Genomic DNA, 16,283 nt, shown 5'->3' on the forward strand with positions numbered 1-16,283 from the left:
AATGTGATGAGAGCTTAGTTTCAGTCCCTTATGATGTTTCAGTCTGTAAAGAATGATCAAATGGAGCACTTAAATTGCAAATTGTAAAATGTATGCAAACATTTGGGCAGTAAACTATGCCTACTTGTAATGTTATGCTCTGAATAGCTTTGCAAAGATTTGACTTATTTGTTTTCTGAAATTTAGGTGACTTCATATGAGGCTCAAGAAAGGGAGAGTAATCATTGAAGTTAGTTGGTTTTGGGCTCCAGATCAGTGCTGTACGAGCTTGTTAATGAAGTATTCAGCTGTCCAGTTCTGGGAGTCCTGCTCATGCCTCTTCTCAGTTTGTTGAGTCTGACTGAGTAATGCAAAGCATTCCAGTTGCCTTCATTGACTACTGATTTATAGAGAAGAACATGCACTCACAGTCTGCTTTTGCATTGCAGTCTGGTTATTTCTAATAGGAAATGCAGATGTATATGGAGTATGTGAATGGATATCGGGATGAAAACAAGATTGGGTTCACCTCTGACATCCTTCCTGGCTAAATAGCTGACTGAGTCAGAGAGTCATACAGTATGGAAACAGACCCTTCGGTCCGATTCACCATGCCGACCAAAGTTTCCAAAACTAAACCGATTCTACTTGCCTGCATTTAGCCCATATCATGATGGGGTCCTTGGATGAGAAACCAATTAAACTGATGGCCCAGCTAAAGGTGGTTCTAAACTTCAAGGGGAGGGAATGGAAAAAGCAGCTGGATTAAATCTAGTTTGAAAAATGTCAAGGCAGTGCAATTAATTATATAGCACTGTCAATGTACCAAATAGCTTTCTTCAGGACATCAGAATGCTATCATGGCAGGAGGCTGGATCTTTCTTTAATGTTTTCTTGGATAACAGGTAGGGGCTTTGAAAAACATTTTTAAATATGGTAATATAGTTTTTGTAAAGAGTTCTAATTTGTTAAAAATTAATTATGTCTCTATGAAGTTTATAAACCAACTGTTAGTATTTGCTTATTTATATTGGAAAAAAAATGCCAACTCACGAATTTCATTTCCAATGTTTTGATTTGTTAGGCTTTGAGACAATGAGGGTTGGCATTTAGTTAATTATTTTTAGGAGCTGGCTTTGACTTGTCAGCTTACCCTCAATGTGGAGGAAGTGGATAGACGTAATTATGGAATTATGTAAGTAATGCAAGAGGCTGCAGCTCCCACTTATTAATAAGGGCTGCTGAAGAGAACTTGCAGTGTCCTCTGGCTAAGGTTAATTACTGGAGCTACATTGTGAGGCATTTAGTATTAAGTTTGAAATGTGTGGGCCAATTGTACTTTACTTTTAATGACTCAATAATCTTCTACAGTTTTGGTCTCCATATTTCAGAAGTACTGGAGACGGTGTAAAACTAATTAACAAGGATGATATCAGATCTGAGAGATGACAACTCTCAGAAGAGATTACAAAGTTTGGGCTTTTTTCTGTCGAAATTAAAAGGTTGAGAGGTGACCTGATAGAAGTCTTTAAAATTATTAAGGGATCCAATTTCAGTAGATTCAGAGACAATATTTCCAATTATAGAATAAACCAAAATTTGGGGGCAGACAGATATTCACTAACAAATCCAGTTTGGGTTTCAGGAGAAACTTCTTTTATTAGAGAGCGATGAGAATGTAGAGCTTGCTACTACAAGCAGTAGTTGTAAATAGTACAATGGATTTAAGGAGAAACTAGATGAACCTGTCAGAGAAGAATGAAACTCAATGTTGATTGGTTAAATGAAGTAGGGACAGAGGACACTCATATGGAGTTTAAATATCAGCATGAACCAATTGACTGGAATGGCCTCTTTCTATGCAATACATTCTGTGTAATTCTATTTCCATGCCCTTCTCAACATATTGAGGTTCCAATCAGGATTTGAGTACGACAAACACTGGCCCAACCTCCAATATTTAAAGTATTCTTTAGAAATGTATTAACTTTAACTAGAAGAAGCAACATGTTGTTTGATCTGAGAGAGGAGCAAGAGGAGGAAGACATTTAGTAAGCAGCTCCAGAGCAGCCATTGGCTGTTGGAATATTTATTGATGTTTTTGGAGATGGTGAGGGTGAAATTCTCCTTGGATGTCAGTGCAGAAGGGTAACTGGTTTTGACTTGCCGCACAATTGGAAACATCTCCACATTTGCCTTATTGAAATAATTCATAATTTTGAGGGCTTTATCAGATTGCCCCCAATGTTCACTTTTTTTTGTCAGAAACTGCCATGGTGTTCCTCTTGCCTCACAGTTCTAATCTCTCACTTTTAGTGTCATCTTTGTCAGTTATCTTACACCTCCTGTAATATTTTTGTAAGGTGAGCCCAGAACTGTTTAAAATTATGGATTCATTTAAAGTGACAATTGGCCTGCACTTTTCAAACTTAACACTAACTGAATCATAAGGCTGCCTACACTTTAGATAGATTTGCTTACTTGCTACTCTCACAGAACACTGCCAATTGTTTTCTGAAATAGTCCATGATAAGCAGGAGCAGCAACTGGAATAAAAATAGAAAATGCTGGAAAAATTCAGCAGGACTGGCAGCATCTGTAGAGAGAGAAGCAGTGTTAATGTCTTCAGTGGAAATGAAAAAATGGTATGGTATGTCAATATGTAAAACAGGTATGGTATGTCAATTCAGTATCACTGATTTTTGTGCCATTGCACATCCGTACTCCCTCTTCTGGCATTGTTAGCTGATTGCAGACTATGGATTGATCCTGGGATCTTTTACTTCCATGTGTGGCTCAGTCACAGGCAGGACAACACATAAGCTCCTAGATTTCACCTTCCCATTTTACTGTCTGTGTTTAGATCAAAATGCCAAATTTCCTAGGGTGAGGGAACAGATGGACATCTTAATCCTTGAACAGTGAGAGGAGACTGTAGGCTACAAGTGAATCAGCCTTCATTTGCATGGCATTTGTCATGATTTTCATGGTTTTAACTCCAGCACCCTGTGCTGTATTGCCACCGCCAACTCACTTCCCTCTGTTGAATAAGTTTGAATTGTTTGAATAGCGAACAATGATCAATGTGAAACACCATGAACACATCACTTGGTCCCCTTCCCTGTTATAAACTGAAATCAAATCTTTTCTTCCCCAGTGTACACTGATAATTCTGCACCTCAACAGAAAACACTGATAATAAATCTGCTTCCCCAGCATATGTGGATATTCTGTTGATTATAATATTTTGTGCTACTTCCTATGGATTGAGTCATAGGGTATTCTGTTATACAATAATCTGGGCACCACTAACAAAGTGTGACTATGGGAGTGTGACATGAAGAAAGTGATAGGAAATATGAAATAAACAAATGTTACATGAAGTAGGTGAGGTATTTACAGGAAATGCATTCTGCTTGCAATAGTTTTGATATATATAAATGTTGCTGACTTAACCAAAGTACAAATCCTTCATACTGCTGAACCTGTGGTCTAGCTGGATCATTTTCATACCCCTTTCTGCTGATTATCCTATATTTCTAATTTCTAATGTGATTTTTTTAAAAATGTGATTGAAAACACAATGCTCAAATCAATACTGTAGAGTTTGCAGGTCACAACAATAAGTAAACCTGCACTGAAGTTCACAGAGCAGAAGTGTAAAATGTTAGGGTGCATAGCTGAAGGATTACATAGAGGAAAACTTAGGTAGGGAGGGATACAGAGCTGGGGTAGTGCATGGAGAGACACCGCACTATGGGGTGGTGTGCACAAGGACATTATACTGTAGGATAACACATGGAATGACACTATTGTGAGACAGTACCCATAGGGACAATGCACAGTGAAACACTGTTATTGGAGTACATGAGAGGCATAGCTGAGGGATTCCATGGAGGGACACTGCACTAAAGGACACAGATGGTGCACAGAAGAACACTGCATGGAAGGATACTGAGGAGCAGTGTTTGGACACCACACTGTGGAACACAACAGCGAGTGACCTGTGAGGCACTGCGGTGATCAGATAATAGAAGATTTCTAAAGGACAAGCTGCAGTTACAATTTTTAACATTTTTGTCAGATTCGTTGAGGAGTATATTTCTGTTTGTCCTCTCTGTTTAAAGGCAGCCAATGGGAGCCAGACAAATCTTAGTTCACTTTTTTAGAATCCATACAGTGTAAAAACAGGCCCTTCGGCCTCACACATTCATGATGAAGGGCTTTTGCCCGAAACATTGATTCTCCTGCTCCTAGGATGCTGCCTGACCTGCAGTGCTTTTCCAGCACCACACTCTCGACTCTGATTTCCAGTCCTCTCTTTCTCCCAACAAGTTCACACTGACCCTCCAAAGAGTAACCCACCCAGACCCATTCCCCAACTCTATTATTCCACATCTACCCCTGACTAATGTACCTAACCTACACATCCCTGAACACTCTGGCCAATTCACCTAACCTGCACATCTTTGGATTGTGGGAGGAAACTGGAGCACCCAGAGGAAACCCACACAGACATGGGGAGAACGTGCAAACTCCACACACAGTCATCTGTTGGAATTGAACCTGGCTGTGAGGCAGCAGCATTAACCACTGAGCCACTATGCCGCCCTGAGACCAATCTTCTTGTTTGGGCTGAGATTGTTGTTCTTTCCCAGATGAAGGTAGCATTGTATTCAAGTCCAGTCTTCTTGTCGTGGACTGTGAAAGGAACATGTGAAAAAGGCCAGAAGAAAGCCTTCACATCAAGTGCCTTTTGCACATTCTCAGGAAATGCAAGTGTTTACAGCCAGTTCAGTGCTTTGTAATGTGTACTCAGTGTGGGAAAATGTGATAGCCAATATTGTGCACAGCAAGAGCCCTCAAACAGCAATGACATAATGGTCACATCATCTGTTTTGTAATGTTGAGGGGATACAGTAGCTATTGACCAAGACTCTAGGAGAATCCCTTTTGTCTTCTCTGAAGTACTGCGTTGAGATCTTTTGAAAAAGGATATATGCAGTTCAGAGCAGATCAACTCGACTAGGATGCAGGAGTTATGTGGGATCATTTGATGCTGAAGAGCCTGGAAGTGAGTGCATCAGTTGGTGCTTGTGGATATTTTCTAAACACCCTGTAATTACACGCCTTTGGAGCAGGTCTGAACCTAGGCCTCTTGGTCCAGAGATAGACGCACGATCACCGCACCACAACAGCCCTTTATTAGGCATTAGGCAGAATTCATTAGGCATCAGCAAAGAATGTCACTCCTTGAATGTGGCGCCCTACAACCACTCGGCATTTCCGGCGAGTTATCAGCTGAGGTTTGTAAACTGAGGTATTGGGGACTGGAAGTGAAACAACTCCTGTGCCTGAGTTTGAGACTAAAGCAAAGGTGTTTTTTGGGGGTGGGAATTATTATCTTTCCAACTGCGATGGAAAAGTAGTCGGGGGCCAGAAAAGGGGATACTGACTGCGTTTAACTTTTGCCAGTGTGGTTGTGGTTTTTAAACTGGGTGGGGGATGGGTTCGGTTTAACCTTACTAAGTGCCTCCCACTCCTCAGCATGAATAAAAACTGTTGCTGAACCAAACTCTCAGGGAGTGAGAAAAAGGTGTATACAAAAAAAAACATTTTTTTCAGTGGACTGGTAGACATTCAGTGAATTGGACACAGATTCAAGATCTCTAACGGAGCATTGGGAGAGGTTACAAGGATAGAACGAGAGAGAGGGAACGGGGAAAAAATGGACTGGGTATCAAATTACAATCCTTTTTCTCTGTCACTTCTCTGGCACGTAAAAGTGGGAGTCGGGAGGCAAGTTGAGATCACGCACGTTCTTCGTATAAATCAAATGATTTGCATTTTCCCCCCGTGGGCTTTGTGTTTACAGAGTGTTTAAAAAAAACGTCTCAGTGAGTTTGGAGAGAGAATTTGGGAATAATCGTATCCCAGTCTGCAGCCGGCGGAGCCTGGAATGAGTTGAAACTGACGCGATGGCATTCGCTGCAAGTTGGGAAACTGACACATTTTCTGGGACAAACAGAGGCAGGGAAAGAGGCCAATAACCAGTCGGAAGAAGTTTCGAGTGGAAGGGGATTAATTCCCCGCTTTCAGAGAGGTGAACATTAAAGTTCGAAAATAGGCGACGGGGTGCGCGTGTGTGGAGAGGGTGAAGATTTCTTTTAACTTTGCAACTGGAAGTCTGGAAGAATCAAGATGTCTACCGGATGGCAGTCTTTTGTTAAAGCGGCTACAGTCTCCCTGCTTTTACTCTGGACCTTCCTGGAGCTGAGCGGCACTAACCAAACGTTTCCCCACGACCGCTGCAAAAAAGTATCAGACTGCGAGCCCCTGAGATACAATACTTGCATGGGTTCGGTTCTACCTTACACCCACACATCGCTCGCTCTGGCTGAAGACTCCAACACCCAAGAAGAGGCTCACAACAATCTGGTCCTCTGGTCAGGTATTGCACTCAAACCCCTTGTATTATCAAAGCAAAACGCTTTTTTTTTGGAATTGTATATGATATTAAACAAGTAGAAAATATTTTCAGTCCCAGAAGGGTATCCCCGTTTCCTTTATTTTGTACCATTTTAGCGGAACGCAGAACTTGAGGAACATCCAATGCACTTCCAACAAGATTGTCTGAGGAGGGAGAGAGTTGAGTTGTTGTTATACTTCTTCCCGTGTGATAACTTGGGTGGTATATCCGTCCTAAAGCCACAGTAGATTCTGAGATCCTATCAGCCACAATAAAGTCCTGTACACTCACATCCTCCTCACCCACCACTGATAATTGTGCCTTCAGTTGCCTAGGCCCCACATTCTGGATTTCAGCTCTTGCCCCTCCAAACTTCATTTTTTTTAATCCTTTGCTTAATATCTGGTTCTTTTTTCTTTAGCAAACTTTTGGCCATATGCCCTCATGTGGCTTTGTATGTTTGTTACAGACCCATTGAATACTTTGGAGAATTTTACCATGCTAAAGGGACTGTACAAATGCAGCCTCTGAAAGCTGTTTCAAGCCTACAGTATTATAACTCCAATATTAAATTTATATTAGGTTAACACCTCTTGTCAAATCCAAAGCATAGGTGAAGATCAAAGTACAGGCAAGTAAGGGAGGCATGGCTCAGTCCAGTTTGCTTTATTGTTGATGAAAGTTAATTAAAAATCTAATCTCCCTGTTCATTAACAACTGTGACTTCTATTTATATACTCTGCTTAATATAGTATAAATATCCAGAAACACTTCAAACGAGAGGAATCAGATGAATATTGTTACTGAGCCAAAGAAGATGACATTAGGATAGTTGACTAAATTCTTGCTCAAAAAGGTGGATCTTAAAGGAGAGGAAGAGTAGTTTAGAGATGGAAGCCTGGATGACTCAAGGCTTGACTGCCACAGTCTGATGAAGGAAAATTAGAGGAATGCAGATTTCTTGAGTAGATTTAAAGCCAAAAGAGATTACAGATTTTTTTTATTTTACAAAGGGCAAAACCAGGGAGGGATTGGAACATGTGAAAGAGCATTTTAAAACAGAAGCATTAGAGAATTTGAAGTCATTGTGAGTCAGCAAGTGCAGTTCCAGTGACAGAGTGAGACTGGTTTGACGAGAGATGTAACCATGTAGGGAACAATGGCACCACTTTGTGCACAGTGAGCTTCCACAAACTGCAAGATGATAACATTGTGATAATCTGTTGTGGTAATTGTTGAGGGGTAAGTGTCGCCCAAGACTTCAGGAGAACACCCCTGCAATTCTTGTAATTAGCATCATGGGATTTTTCGTGACAACTGGGACATTAGGGCTTTAACATCCTAGCTGAAGAGCAATCTACATATCATTTCACTCATGCTTCCTATGTAGGATTTGTTCTCCAAATTTGTGACCTCATTAAGAAAATTCAATTAGATAGACATTACTTGCCCTTCACAAATCTATGATGACATGGTTTGATCAGCTCATACTTGTTCAAATGCTTAGTCATTCTGTCCAGGACAATAGATTCCAACAACATTCCCATAAGTAAATTGTACAGTTTACACAGCACACATATGGGTTTTTCAAGCCAAATTATTGTGTTGGTGTTCATATTCCACAGACATCTGCTCCCATTCCACCTACCTCAACTTAAACGCTTCAGCATAGCTCTCTATTCTCTTTTTTTCTCTCATGTACTGCTAAGGTCATGGAGAGTATTGTTGAACAAAGAGACCTTGGAATGCCGGTTCATAGTTCCTTGAAAGTGAAGTTGCAGGTAGATAGGACAGTGAAGAAGGTAGTTGGTATGCTTTCCTTTCTTGGTCAGAGCATTGAGTATAGGAGTTTGGCGGTCATGTTGCGACTTTACAGGACATTGGTTAGGCCACTTTTAGAATGTTGTGTGCATTTCTGGTCTCCCTCCTATCGGAAGGATGTTATGAAACTTGAAAGGGTTCAGAAAAGATTAGCAAGGATGTTGTCAGGGCTGGAGGGTTTGAGCTATAGGGAGAGGCTGAATAGTCTGGAGCCGTTTTCTGTAGATGCTGAGGGTTGACCTTATAGAAGGGCATGGATAGGATAAATAGACAAAATATTTTCCTGGGGTGGGGGAGTCCAGAAATAAAGCGCATAGATTTAGGGTGAGAGGGGAAAGATATAAAAGAGACCTAAGGGGCAACCTTTTCATGCAGAGGGTGGTACGTATATGGAATGAGCTGCCAGAGGAAATGATGGAGGCTGGTACAATTGCAACATTTAAAAGGCATTTGGTTGGGTATATGAGTGGGAGGGGTTTGGAGGAATATAGACTAGGTGCTGGCAAGTGGGACTAGATTGGGTTGGGATATCTGGTTGGCATGGGTTGGACCGAAGGGTCTGTTTCCATGCTGTACATCTCTATGACTCTATAAGTCTTATTACTTTCTCCATCTGTTGCTTTATGCTTCAGATCAGAACTTATAAAATGGTGAATAATGTTAACCGCATCTTTCGGAATAATTGCAATGGAGTTTTCCCCTCTTGGAATATAGAAGGTGCTGCTCCAAAATGTTCCCATTCAAATTCTGTAAATAATGTGAGTAGATGAGTAAACCTCTCGATTCTGCAATCTTGCATTAGAGTTTACACTTTTGATGACAATCTCATTCAACTCCATCTTCCTCTTTATTTTCCTATCCAGGATTGAGGAATGCTCCAGGCTGTTGGAGTGTGATTCAACAGCTTTTGTGTGCTGTCTACATGCCAAAATGTGAAAATGGCAAAGTGGAACTACCTGGTCAGATTATGTGTCAAATCACCAGAAGCCCGTGTGCCATTGTGGAGCGAGAGAGAGGCTGGCCTGACTTCCTGAAGTGTTCAAGTGATCGATTTCCTGAAGGATGCTTGGTAGGTTTGATGAGGGTCAGCCAAAGCAAAGGATAATCCATGCACAAGTTGAATTCCAGCACCAACTGAAATGTTTGTGCCTCATCCCTTCCTTGCAACTCTCTCAAGTGGTGGTTCTTCATGTTTGAACTGCTAGACTCAATGCATTAAGAGACTTTTCTTTGGAGGGAAGTGATGAGTGTTGTGGCGGTAGCAGAGTAGTAGATTCACTAATCTAGTAATCCAGAGGCCCAGGCTAATGTCCATGGAACACAGATTCAAATCCCACCACTGCAGATACTGGAATTTAAATTCACTAAATATGCCTGGAATATAAAGTTAGTTTCAGTGTTCATGACCATAACAATTATCATTGATTGTTGTTTTAAAAAAAACATCTGATTTAGTAATGTCCTTTAGGTAATATCATCCTTGCCTGTTCTAGTCCACATGTGACTCTAGACCCGCAGCAATGTTATTGACTCTTGACTGCACTCAAAAATGGCCTAGCACACCACTCAGTTTGAGGGCAGTTAGTAATCTACAACAAATGCTAGGCTTCCCAGCAATACTCACTTCTCATAAAAGAATAAAAGGAAGAAAAAGACTACAGCAACTTGTTGAGAGGTGGTGAGTGGGAGTAGAGGTATCATATAGGATCATTTCTGTATACAGGCACACACACACTCCAGCAGAAGTAATTGAGCAAACTATCAATTTTGGAAGGTATTGGCACTGAGTTGGGTTGGTGCATTGAATCCTAATAGGTTGCCAAGATGCCATCTCGTCTAAATGGTGTGTGTGGAGGTGGGGGGAATGTCCACAAAGGATGAAGGTAAATTTAATTACTTTAAAATTCTTTCTTTCAGAATGAAGTTCAGAACATCAAATTTAACAGCTCTGGTCGGTGTGAGTCCCCTCTGGTCCGTACAGAGAATCCCAAGAGTTGGTACGAGGATGTGGAAGGATGTGGAATCCAGTGTCAGAACCCGCTCTTCACAGACAATGAACATGATGCCATGCACATCTATATCGCTGTCTTCGGATCCATTGCCATTCTGTGCACGTTCTTCACATTGGTGAGCAATGCTCTTTAATTGGGTATGGCTGCAAAAGCAACCTGAACCCATTCGCACTTCATTAGACAAAGTAAGAATAATATTATTGAATAAAACAACAGCTTTCATGGTTTTATTTTTGTTCTCCTCTGAATGAAGCTAAATTTCATAAACATATATGGGTAGATTTTAAATCCTTGTAGCCTGACAATGCTATGAGGAGACAAGAGTGTGGTGCTAGAAAAGCACAGCAGGTGAGGCAGCATCCAAGGAACAGGAGAATCGATGTTTTGGGCATAAGCCCTTCATCAGGAATGCTAAGAGGAGGCTCACTCCATTTTGAGAGTGAACTTGCTAGTGGAAAAGTAGATAGAGTTGGAGCAAGGCAGTTGTCCATATTTTTGCTCCAGCAAAGTAATTACAGTTGGTTCTGCTATAATGCATGTTTCTTTAATACGAAGTGGCTAAAATGTGATTGTAGAATTTAGACCATTATTTTGTAGAACGCAAACTTTTCTTACCTGTATTGGTTATAAAGTGATTCTGGTCCCATTGGTTTAAATGGTGCTGCTATTACGCGATTTTCTAATAATGCAAGATTGTTCAAGAATAGAACTATTGTGTTATGTCAGAACAGACTGGTAACAAAACGGTAAACTTTATTCATACAATCAGCTGCAATATCAAACAGGATAGAGCCCACAAATGAATGTCTGCCCAGTGGTCTTTCAAAATGGTGGTGGCAATCCTATTTCTGACCCCAATTGTCCTATTTAAAGGCTGACAATCCAAAGTAGATGAGCGTTTTGGGTTTTCACCAGTTCACCCATGGAGTGAGAAGATATTCAGACTAAGTTACTAGGAAAGAGAGAGTGTTTCACAGTGGGGCAGAGGAGAGAGAATGATTATGCCAACAGTGCCTGTACTTTGCAGCTGAACTCAATTCAAAATAGAGCTCCTATAAAAGATATTATATTCACCATATTGAGTTTGAGTTTTGAGAAGATTCAGAGCTCATGTTGAGGTTCAGATTTTAAGTGTGCTGGCTGAGCTGGCAGGTTTGTTTTCAGACATTTTGTCACCATGCTAGGTAACATCTTCAGTGAGCCTCCATTGAAGTGCTGTGTTCTGTCCAGCTTTCTATTTATGTGTCTTGGTCTGTTAAGGTGAGTAATAGCATTTTTGGTTCTTCTTCTCAGAGGTTGGTAAATGGGGTCCAAATCAATGTGTTTATTGATGGAGTTCCGGTTTGAATGCCAGGCCTCTAGGAGTTCCCATGTGTGTCTCTGTTTAGCCTGTCCCAGGATGGATGTGTTGTCCCAGTCGAAGTGGTGTCCTCTTCATTTCGATGTAAGGATACTAGTGTTAGTGGCCATGTTTTTTGATGGCTAGTTGGTGTTCATGTATCCTGCTGATGGGTTTTCTGCCTATCTGTCTGATGTAGTGTTTGTTACAATCTTTGCATGATATTTTGTAAATGACATTCGTAAATGCCAGGACTGTAATAAACACTACATCAGACAAATAGGCAGAAAACTCGCCAGCAGGATACATGAACACCAACTAGCCATCAAAAAGACATGGTCCACTAACATTAGTATCCTTACATCGAGGTGAAGAGGACACCACTTCGACTGAGTCAACACATCCATCCTGGGACAGGCTAAACAGAGACACATGGAAATTCCTAGAGGCCTGGCATTCAAACCGGAACTCCATCAATAAACACATTGATTTGGACCCCATTTACCAACCTCTTTGAAAACGAACTGGAAATGATACCACCCACCTTAACAGATCAAGACGCATAAATAGAAAGCGAGACAGAACACCAGTGCTTCACTGGAGGCTCACTGATGTTATCAAGCATGGTGACACAATGTCTAAAAACAAGCCTGCCAGCTCAGCCAGCAAACTGACAGCCTGAACCATACTGAGTTCTACAATATGAACTGTAAAAATATAGTAATTTTAAAACAGAAATCTCAAGTTCAAATAGCTATAGCCTCTTATCATGTGAACTCCTCAATTCACTCCAGGTATTCATTCTTTTATGTATTCACCACCTACATTTTTCAATAAATTACAGCCTGTCTCTGGGTTCTCTCTTCTATATATGTATCAATCATACCCCCTGACTGGATTTCAACTTGTAATTCACACATGGATATATATCATTAGAACTAAAACAAAAAATCCTACAAATACTCCGTTCTGGTGAGATATGATCAGTCTGAAATGTTAACTCTGATTTTGTTCCCTAGATGCTGCTTGACCTGCCATACTTCCTTTTGCTTTTAATTCCGTTTTCTAGCATCTGCAGTGCTTTGGCTTTGTATGTTATTCAGGGTAGATTTGTTAAGTGCCTGTTTACAGCAGAGCTGTGCTAAGGTTTCTTAAAGTGAAACTGAACTATAAAAGCTTGGAGCAGGTTGACTCTCAAACTCAATCTGATCTAAACATTGCTGCAGCACTGAAACTATGAGAAAGTAAGGACTGTAGATGCTGGAGAGTCAGAATCAAAAACCATAGGATATGCAGTTAGTAAGTTTGCAGATGACACCAAAATTGGAGGTGGCATGGACAGCAAAGAAAGTTACCTCCGTACAATGGGATTTCGATCATGGGCCAGTGGGTCGAGGAATGGCAGATGGAGTTTAATTTAAATAAATGTGAGGTGCTGCATTTTGGAAAGGCAAATCAGGGCAGAACTTACATACTTAATGATAAGGTCCTGGGGAGTATTGCTGAACAAAGAAACCTTGGACTGCAGGATCATAGTTCCTGCATAGTTTGAGCTACAGGGAGCGGCTGAATAGGCTTGGACTGTTTTCCCTGGAGCATCAGAAGCTGAGGGGTGACCTTCTAAAGGTTCATAAAATCATGAGGGTCATGGATAGGGTAAATAGACAAGGTCTTTTCCCTAGGGTGGGGGAGTCCAGAACTAGAGGGCATAAGTTTAGGGTGAGAGAGGTAAGATTTAAAAGGGATCTAAAGGGAAACGTTTTCACACAGAGGGTGGTGCATGTATGGAATAAGCTGCCAGAGAAAGTGGTGGAGGCTAGTACAATTACAACACTTAAAAGGCATCTGTATGGGTATATGAATAGGAAGGGTTTAGAGAGATATAGCTCAAGTGCTGGCAAATGGGACTAGATTCAGATAGGATATCTGGTCGGCCATGGAAGAGTTGGATCAAAGGATCTGTTTCCATGCTGTACTTCTCTATGGCTCTGAGTGTGGCGCTAGAAAAGCACAGCAGGTCAGGAAGCCTCCAAGGAGCAGGCGAGTTGATGTTTTGGACAAAAGCCCTTCATCAGGAACTAGGCAAAGTTACATGCTGGCACCCAGGGTATATTGGTTGTAAGAGTCCAAAATATTGGAGTTTCAAGTCCGTTCCTTATCAGCAGGTACCCACAGTGTGTGGGTATTCACTATTTAGTACAAATTAGAATAGCTCAATGTCTTTCCCATGCTGTCCTTATTAAATCATGGGAATGTATTGTTGAGATTAGAACACAATGGACATTATTAATGGAGAGGATAAGGAGCTGCAATTATCTGTCCAACCAGTGCATCCAACATGAATGGTCCATATTGACATTCAAAGGTGGTCCAATTTCCAGCACTAGCACCCTTCATTTAGTTGTCAACAAAGTAGCATTATTGTTTTTCCAGCAGACATCACTGGTGTACTTATTTCCCAAGCATTTTAGCACCTGTATGACTGTTGAAGGACCTTGTACTGTTTGAGACTTTATTCTGAGCCTAACGTCTTGCATGTTATATTTAGTTTTCCTTTTTATTTTTAGGCTACTTTTGTTGCTGACTGGAAGAACTCTAACCGTTACCCTGCTGTCATCTTGTTTTACGTAAATGCCTGTTTCTTTATTGGGAGCATTGGATGGCTTGCACAATTCATGGATGGAGCACGGACAGAGATTGTGTGCAAGGCAGATGGGACCATGCGACTTGGAGAGCCAACGTACATTTATTTTACTTTTTTTTTTCTTGTGTGTCTCACTCTTCTGACAGTGATTTTAGTCATGCATGGTCTTCTGAAGACATTTGCCTCCATATTCCAGCCATAAAGAATAAAATCTGTAGCAGAACTGAAAGATTATAAATGTCATAACTGGGAACTCACTACCATGAGGATTAGTTCGAGTGAATAGATTTATGTATTCAAAGGGAAGTCAGATAAACATGAGCGAGAAAGGAATAGAAGGTTATGCTGAAAAGGATAGATAATTAGTTTGGGTAAATGTTTATGTGGTGTATGTACACTGACATTGTTCAATTGGGCTGAATGGCCTATCAACACAACTCTATTGAAAACCAATAAGTGGTTGAGCACACAAAGGTTAGTAACTAAACGTTTATACGGTATTCTAAAAGAGGTATTGGTTTGTAAAGTTTACAGATAAATATGAGAAAAATTGCTGCTTGGAATCTAAGATATTACCAAGACTGTTAACGATTGATGGACTCAGACAAATTCAAAATCCATAAGCAGATGGATTCAGACATTCATTCCGTTTGAAAGGAAATCTTCTGAGTCTCAGACTGAAACAATCCTACTGTTGTGGCCTTTTGTTCTCATTTGGAGAAGAGGCAGCTACAGGAAGACAGCTAAATGTCTCAACAGATGTGATGCTGTGCATATTGAGTGGCCCAAACTGATGAAAGGTTTAAATATAAAGTTGCCAACTTTAATTGGATGTAATCCTGGAAGTTTCATCACCTGACTTCCAGAATCCAGGTCCTGTGTAGTCATCCAGCTTCTTTCCAGTATTTCTGTAATACAGAAAAATGACCAAAGCATACTTTTAAAACATAATTTTTCAGTTGCTGCTATGATTTGACTCTGGGGTTCTTTACAGCAGTATCCAGAAAATTAATTTTCAGTTTGAGGACCAACCCATTTTTGTAACAAAAATGAAGTAATTTGTGTCAAGCTTTAGTTTGGTAGTGATTCTGATGTTCTGTCAAATAGTTATATCTCGATCAAATCAGGATCAATGATTATCTGGTCAATATCACATTGGTAACCTCTTCCCACCTTACAGAAGTAACTCTACTTCAGAAGTATTTAATTTGCTTGAAAGCACTTATAGAAATCCAAATGTAATAAATGGCACTAAATATATACAAGTGTTTAAAATCTGTTGCAGAACTGATTAAGAGATTATAAAATTAGATTATAACTGAGCGAGGGTAGCGCTAAATGAATTTTTTTTGTCTTTTTCTGGTGCAAATATTGACAATGTTGTCAAGGAGAATACTGAGATACAGACTACTAAACTAGATAGGATTGAAGTTCACAAGGAGGTGTTAGCAATTCTGGCAAGTGTAAAAATAGATAAGTTCTTTGGGCTGGATGGGATTTATCCTAGGATTCTCTGGGAAGTCCGGGAGGAGATTGCCGAGCCTTTGGCTTTGATCTTTGTTGTCACTGTCTACAGGAATAGTGCCAGAAGACTGGAGGATAGCAAATGTCCCATTGTTCAAGAAGGAGAATAGAGACAACCCTGGTAATTATAGACCAGTGAGCCTTCCTTCGGTTGTGGGTGAAGTGTTTGGAAAAGATTATAAGAGGTAGGATTTATAATAATCTGGAAAGGAATAAGTTAATTAGGGATAGTCAACACAGTTTTGTGACGGGTAGGTCATGCCTCACAAACCTTATTGAGTTCTTTGAGAATGTGACCAAACAGGTGGATGAGAGTAAAGCTGTTGATGTGGTGAATATGGATTTCAGTACGGCATTTGATAAGGTTCCCCATGGTAGGCTATTGCAGAAAATACAGAGGCATGGTATTGAGGGCGATTTAGCAATTTGGATCAGAAATTGGCTAGCTGAAAGAAGACAGAGGGTGGTGGTTGATGAGAAATGTTCATCCTGGAG

At 40.6% G+C, this 16,283-nt stretch overlaps 1 protein-coding gene across 1 annotated transcript in view; it reads left to right on the forward strand.

Moving 5' to 3' along the window:
* The first annotated feature begins 5,269 nt into the window (after window positions 1-5,269).
* smo (smoothened, frizzled class receptor) overlaps window positions 5,270-16,283 on the forward strand; it is a 42,468-nt gene continuing 31,454 nt past the window's right edge. Inside the window, exons 1-5 of the mRNA XM_072562835.1 lie at window positions 5,270-5,285; window positions 5,855-6,430; window positions 9,133-9,338; window positions 10,187-10,396; window positions 14,188-14,360. Of these exons, the coding sequence (XP_072418936.1) occupies window positions 6,181-6,430; window positions 9,133-9,338; window positions 10,187-10,396; window positions 14,188-14,360 (839 nt within the window). The 5' untranslated portion in view covers window positions 5,270-5,285; window positions 5,855-6,180. The remainder of the gene's footprint in view (window positions 5,286-5,854; window positions 6,431-9,132; window positions 9,339-10,186; window positions 10,397-14,187; window positions 14,361-16,283) is intronic.

This window comes from Chiloscyllium punctatum, chromosome 44, assembly GCF_047496795.1.
Source record: "Chiloscyllium punctatum isolate Juve2018m chromosome 44, sChiPun1.3, whole genome shotgun sequence".
Classification (NCBI taxonomy): domain Eukaryota; kingdom Metazoa; phylum Chordata; class Chondrichthyes; order Orectolobiformes; family Hemiscylliidae; genus Chiloscyllium; species Chiloscyllium punctatum.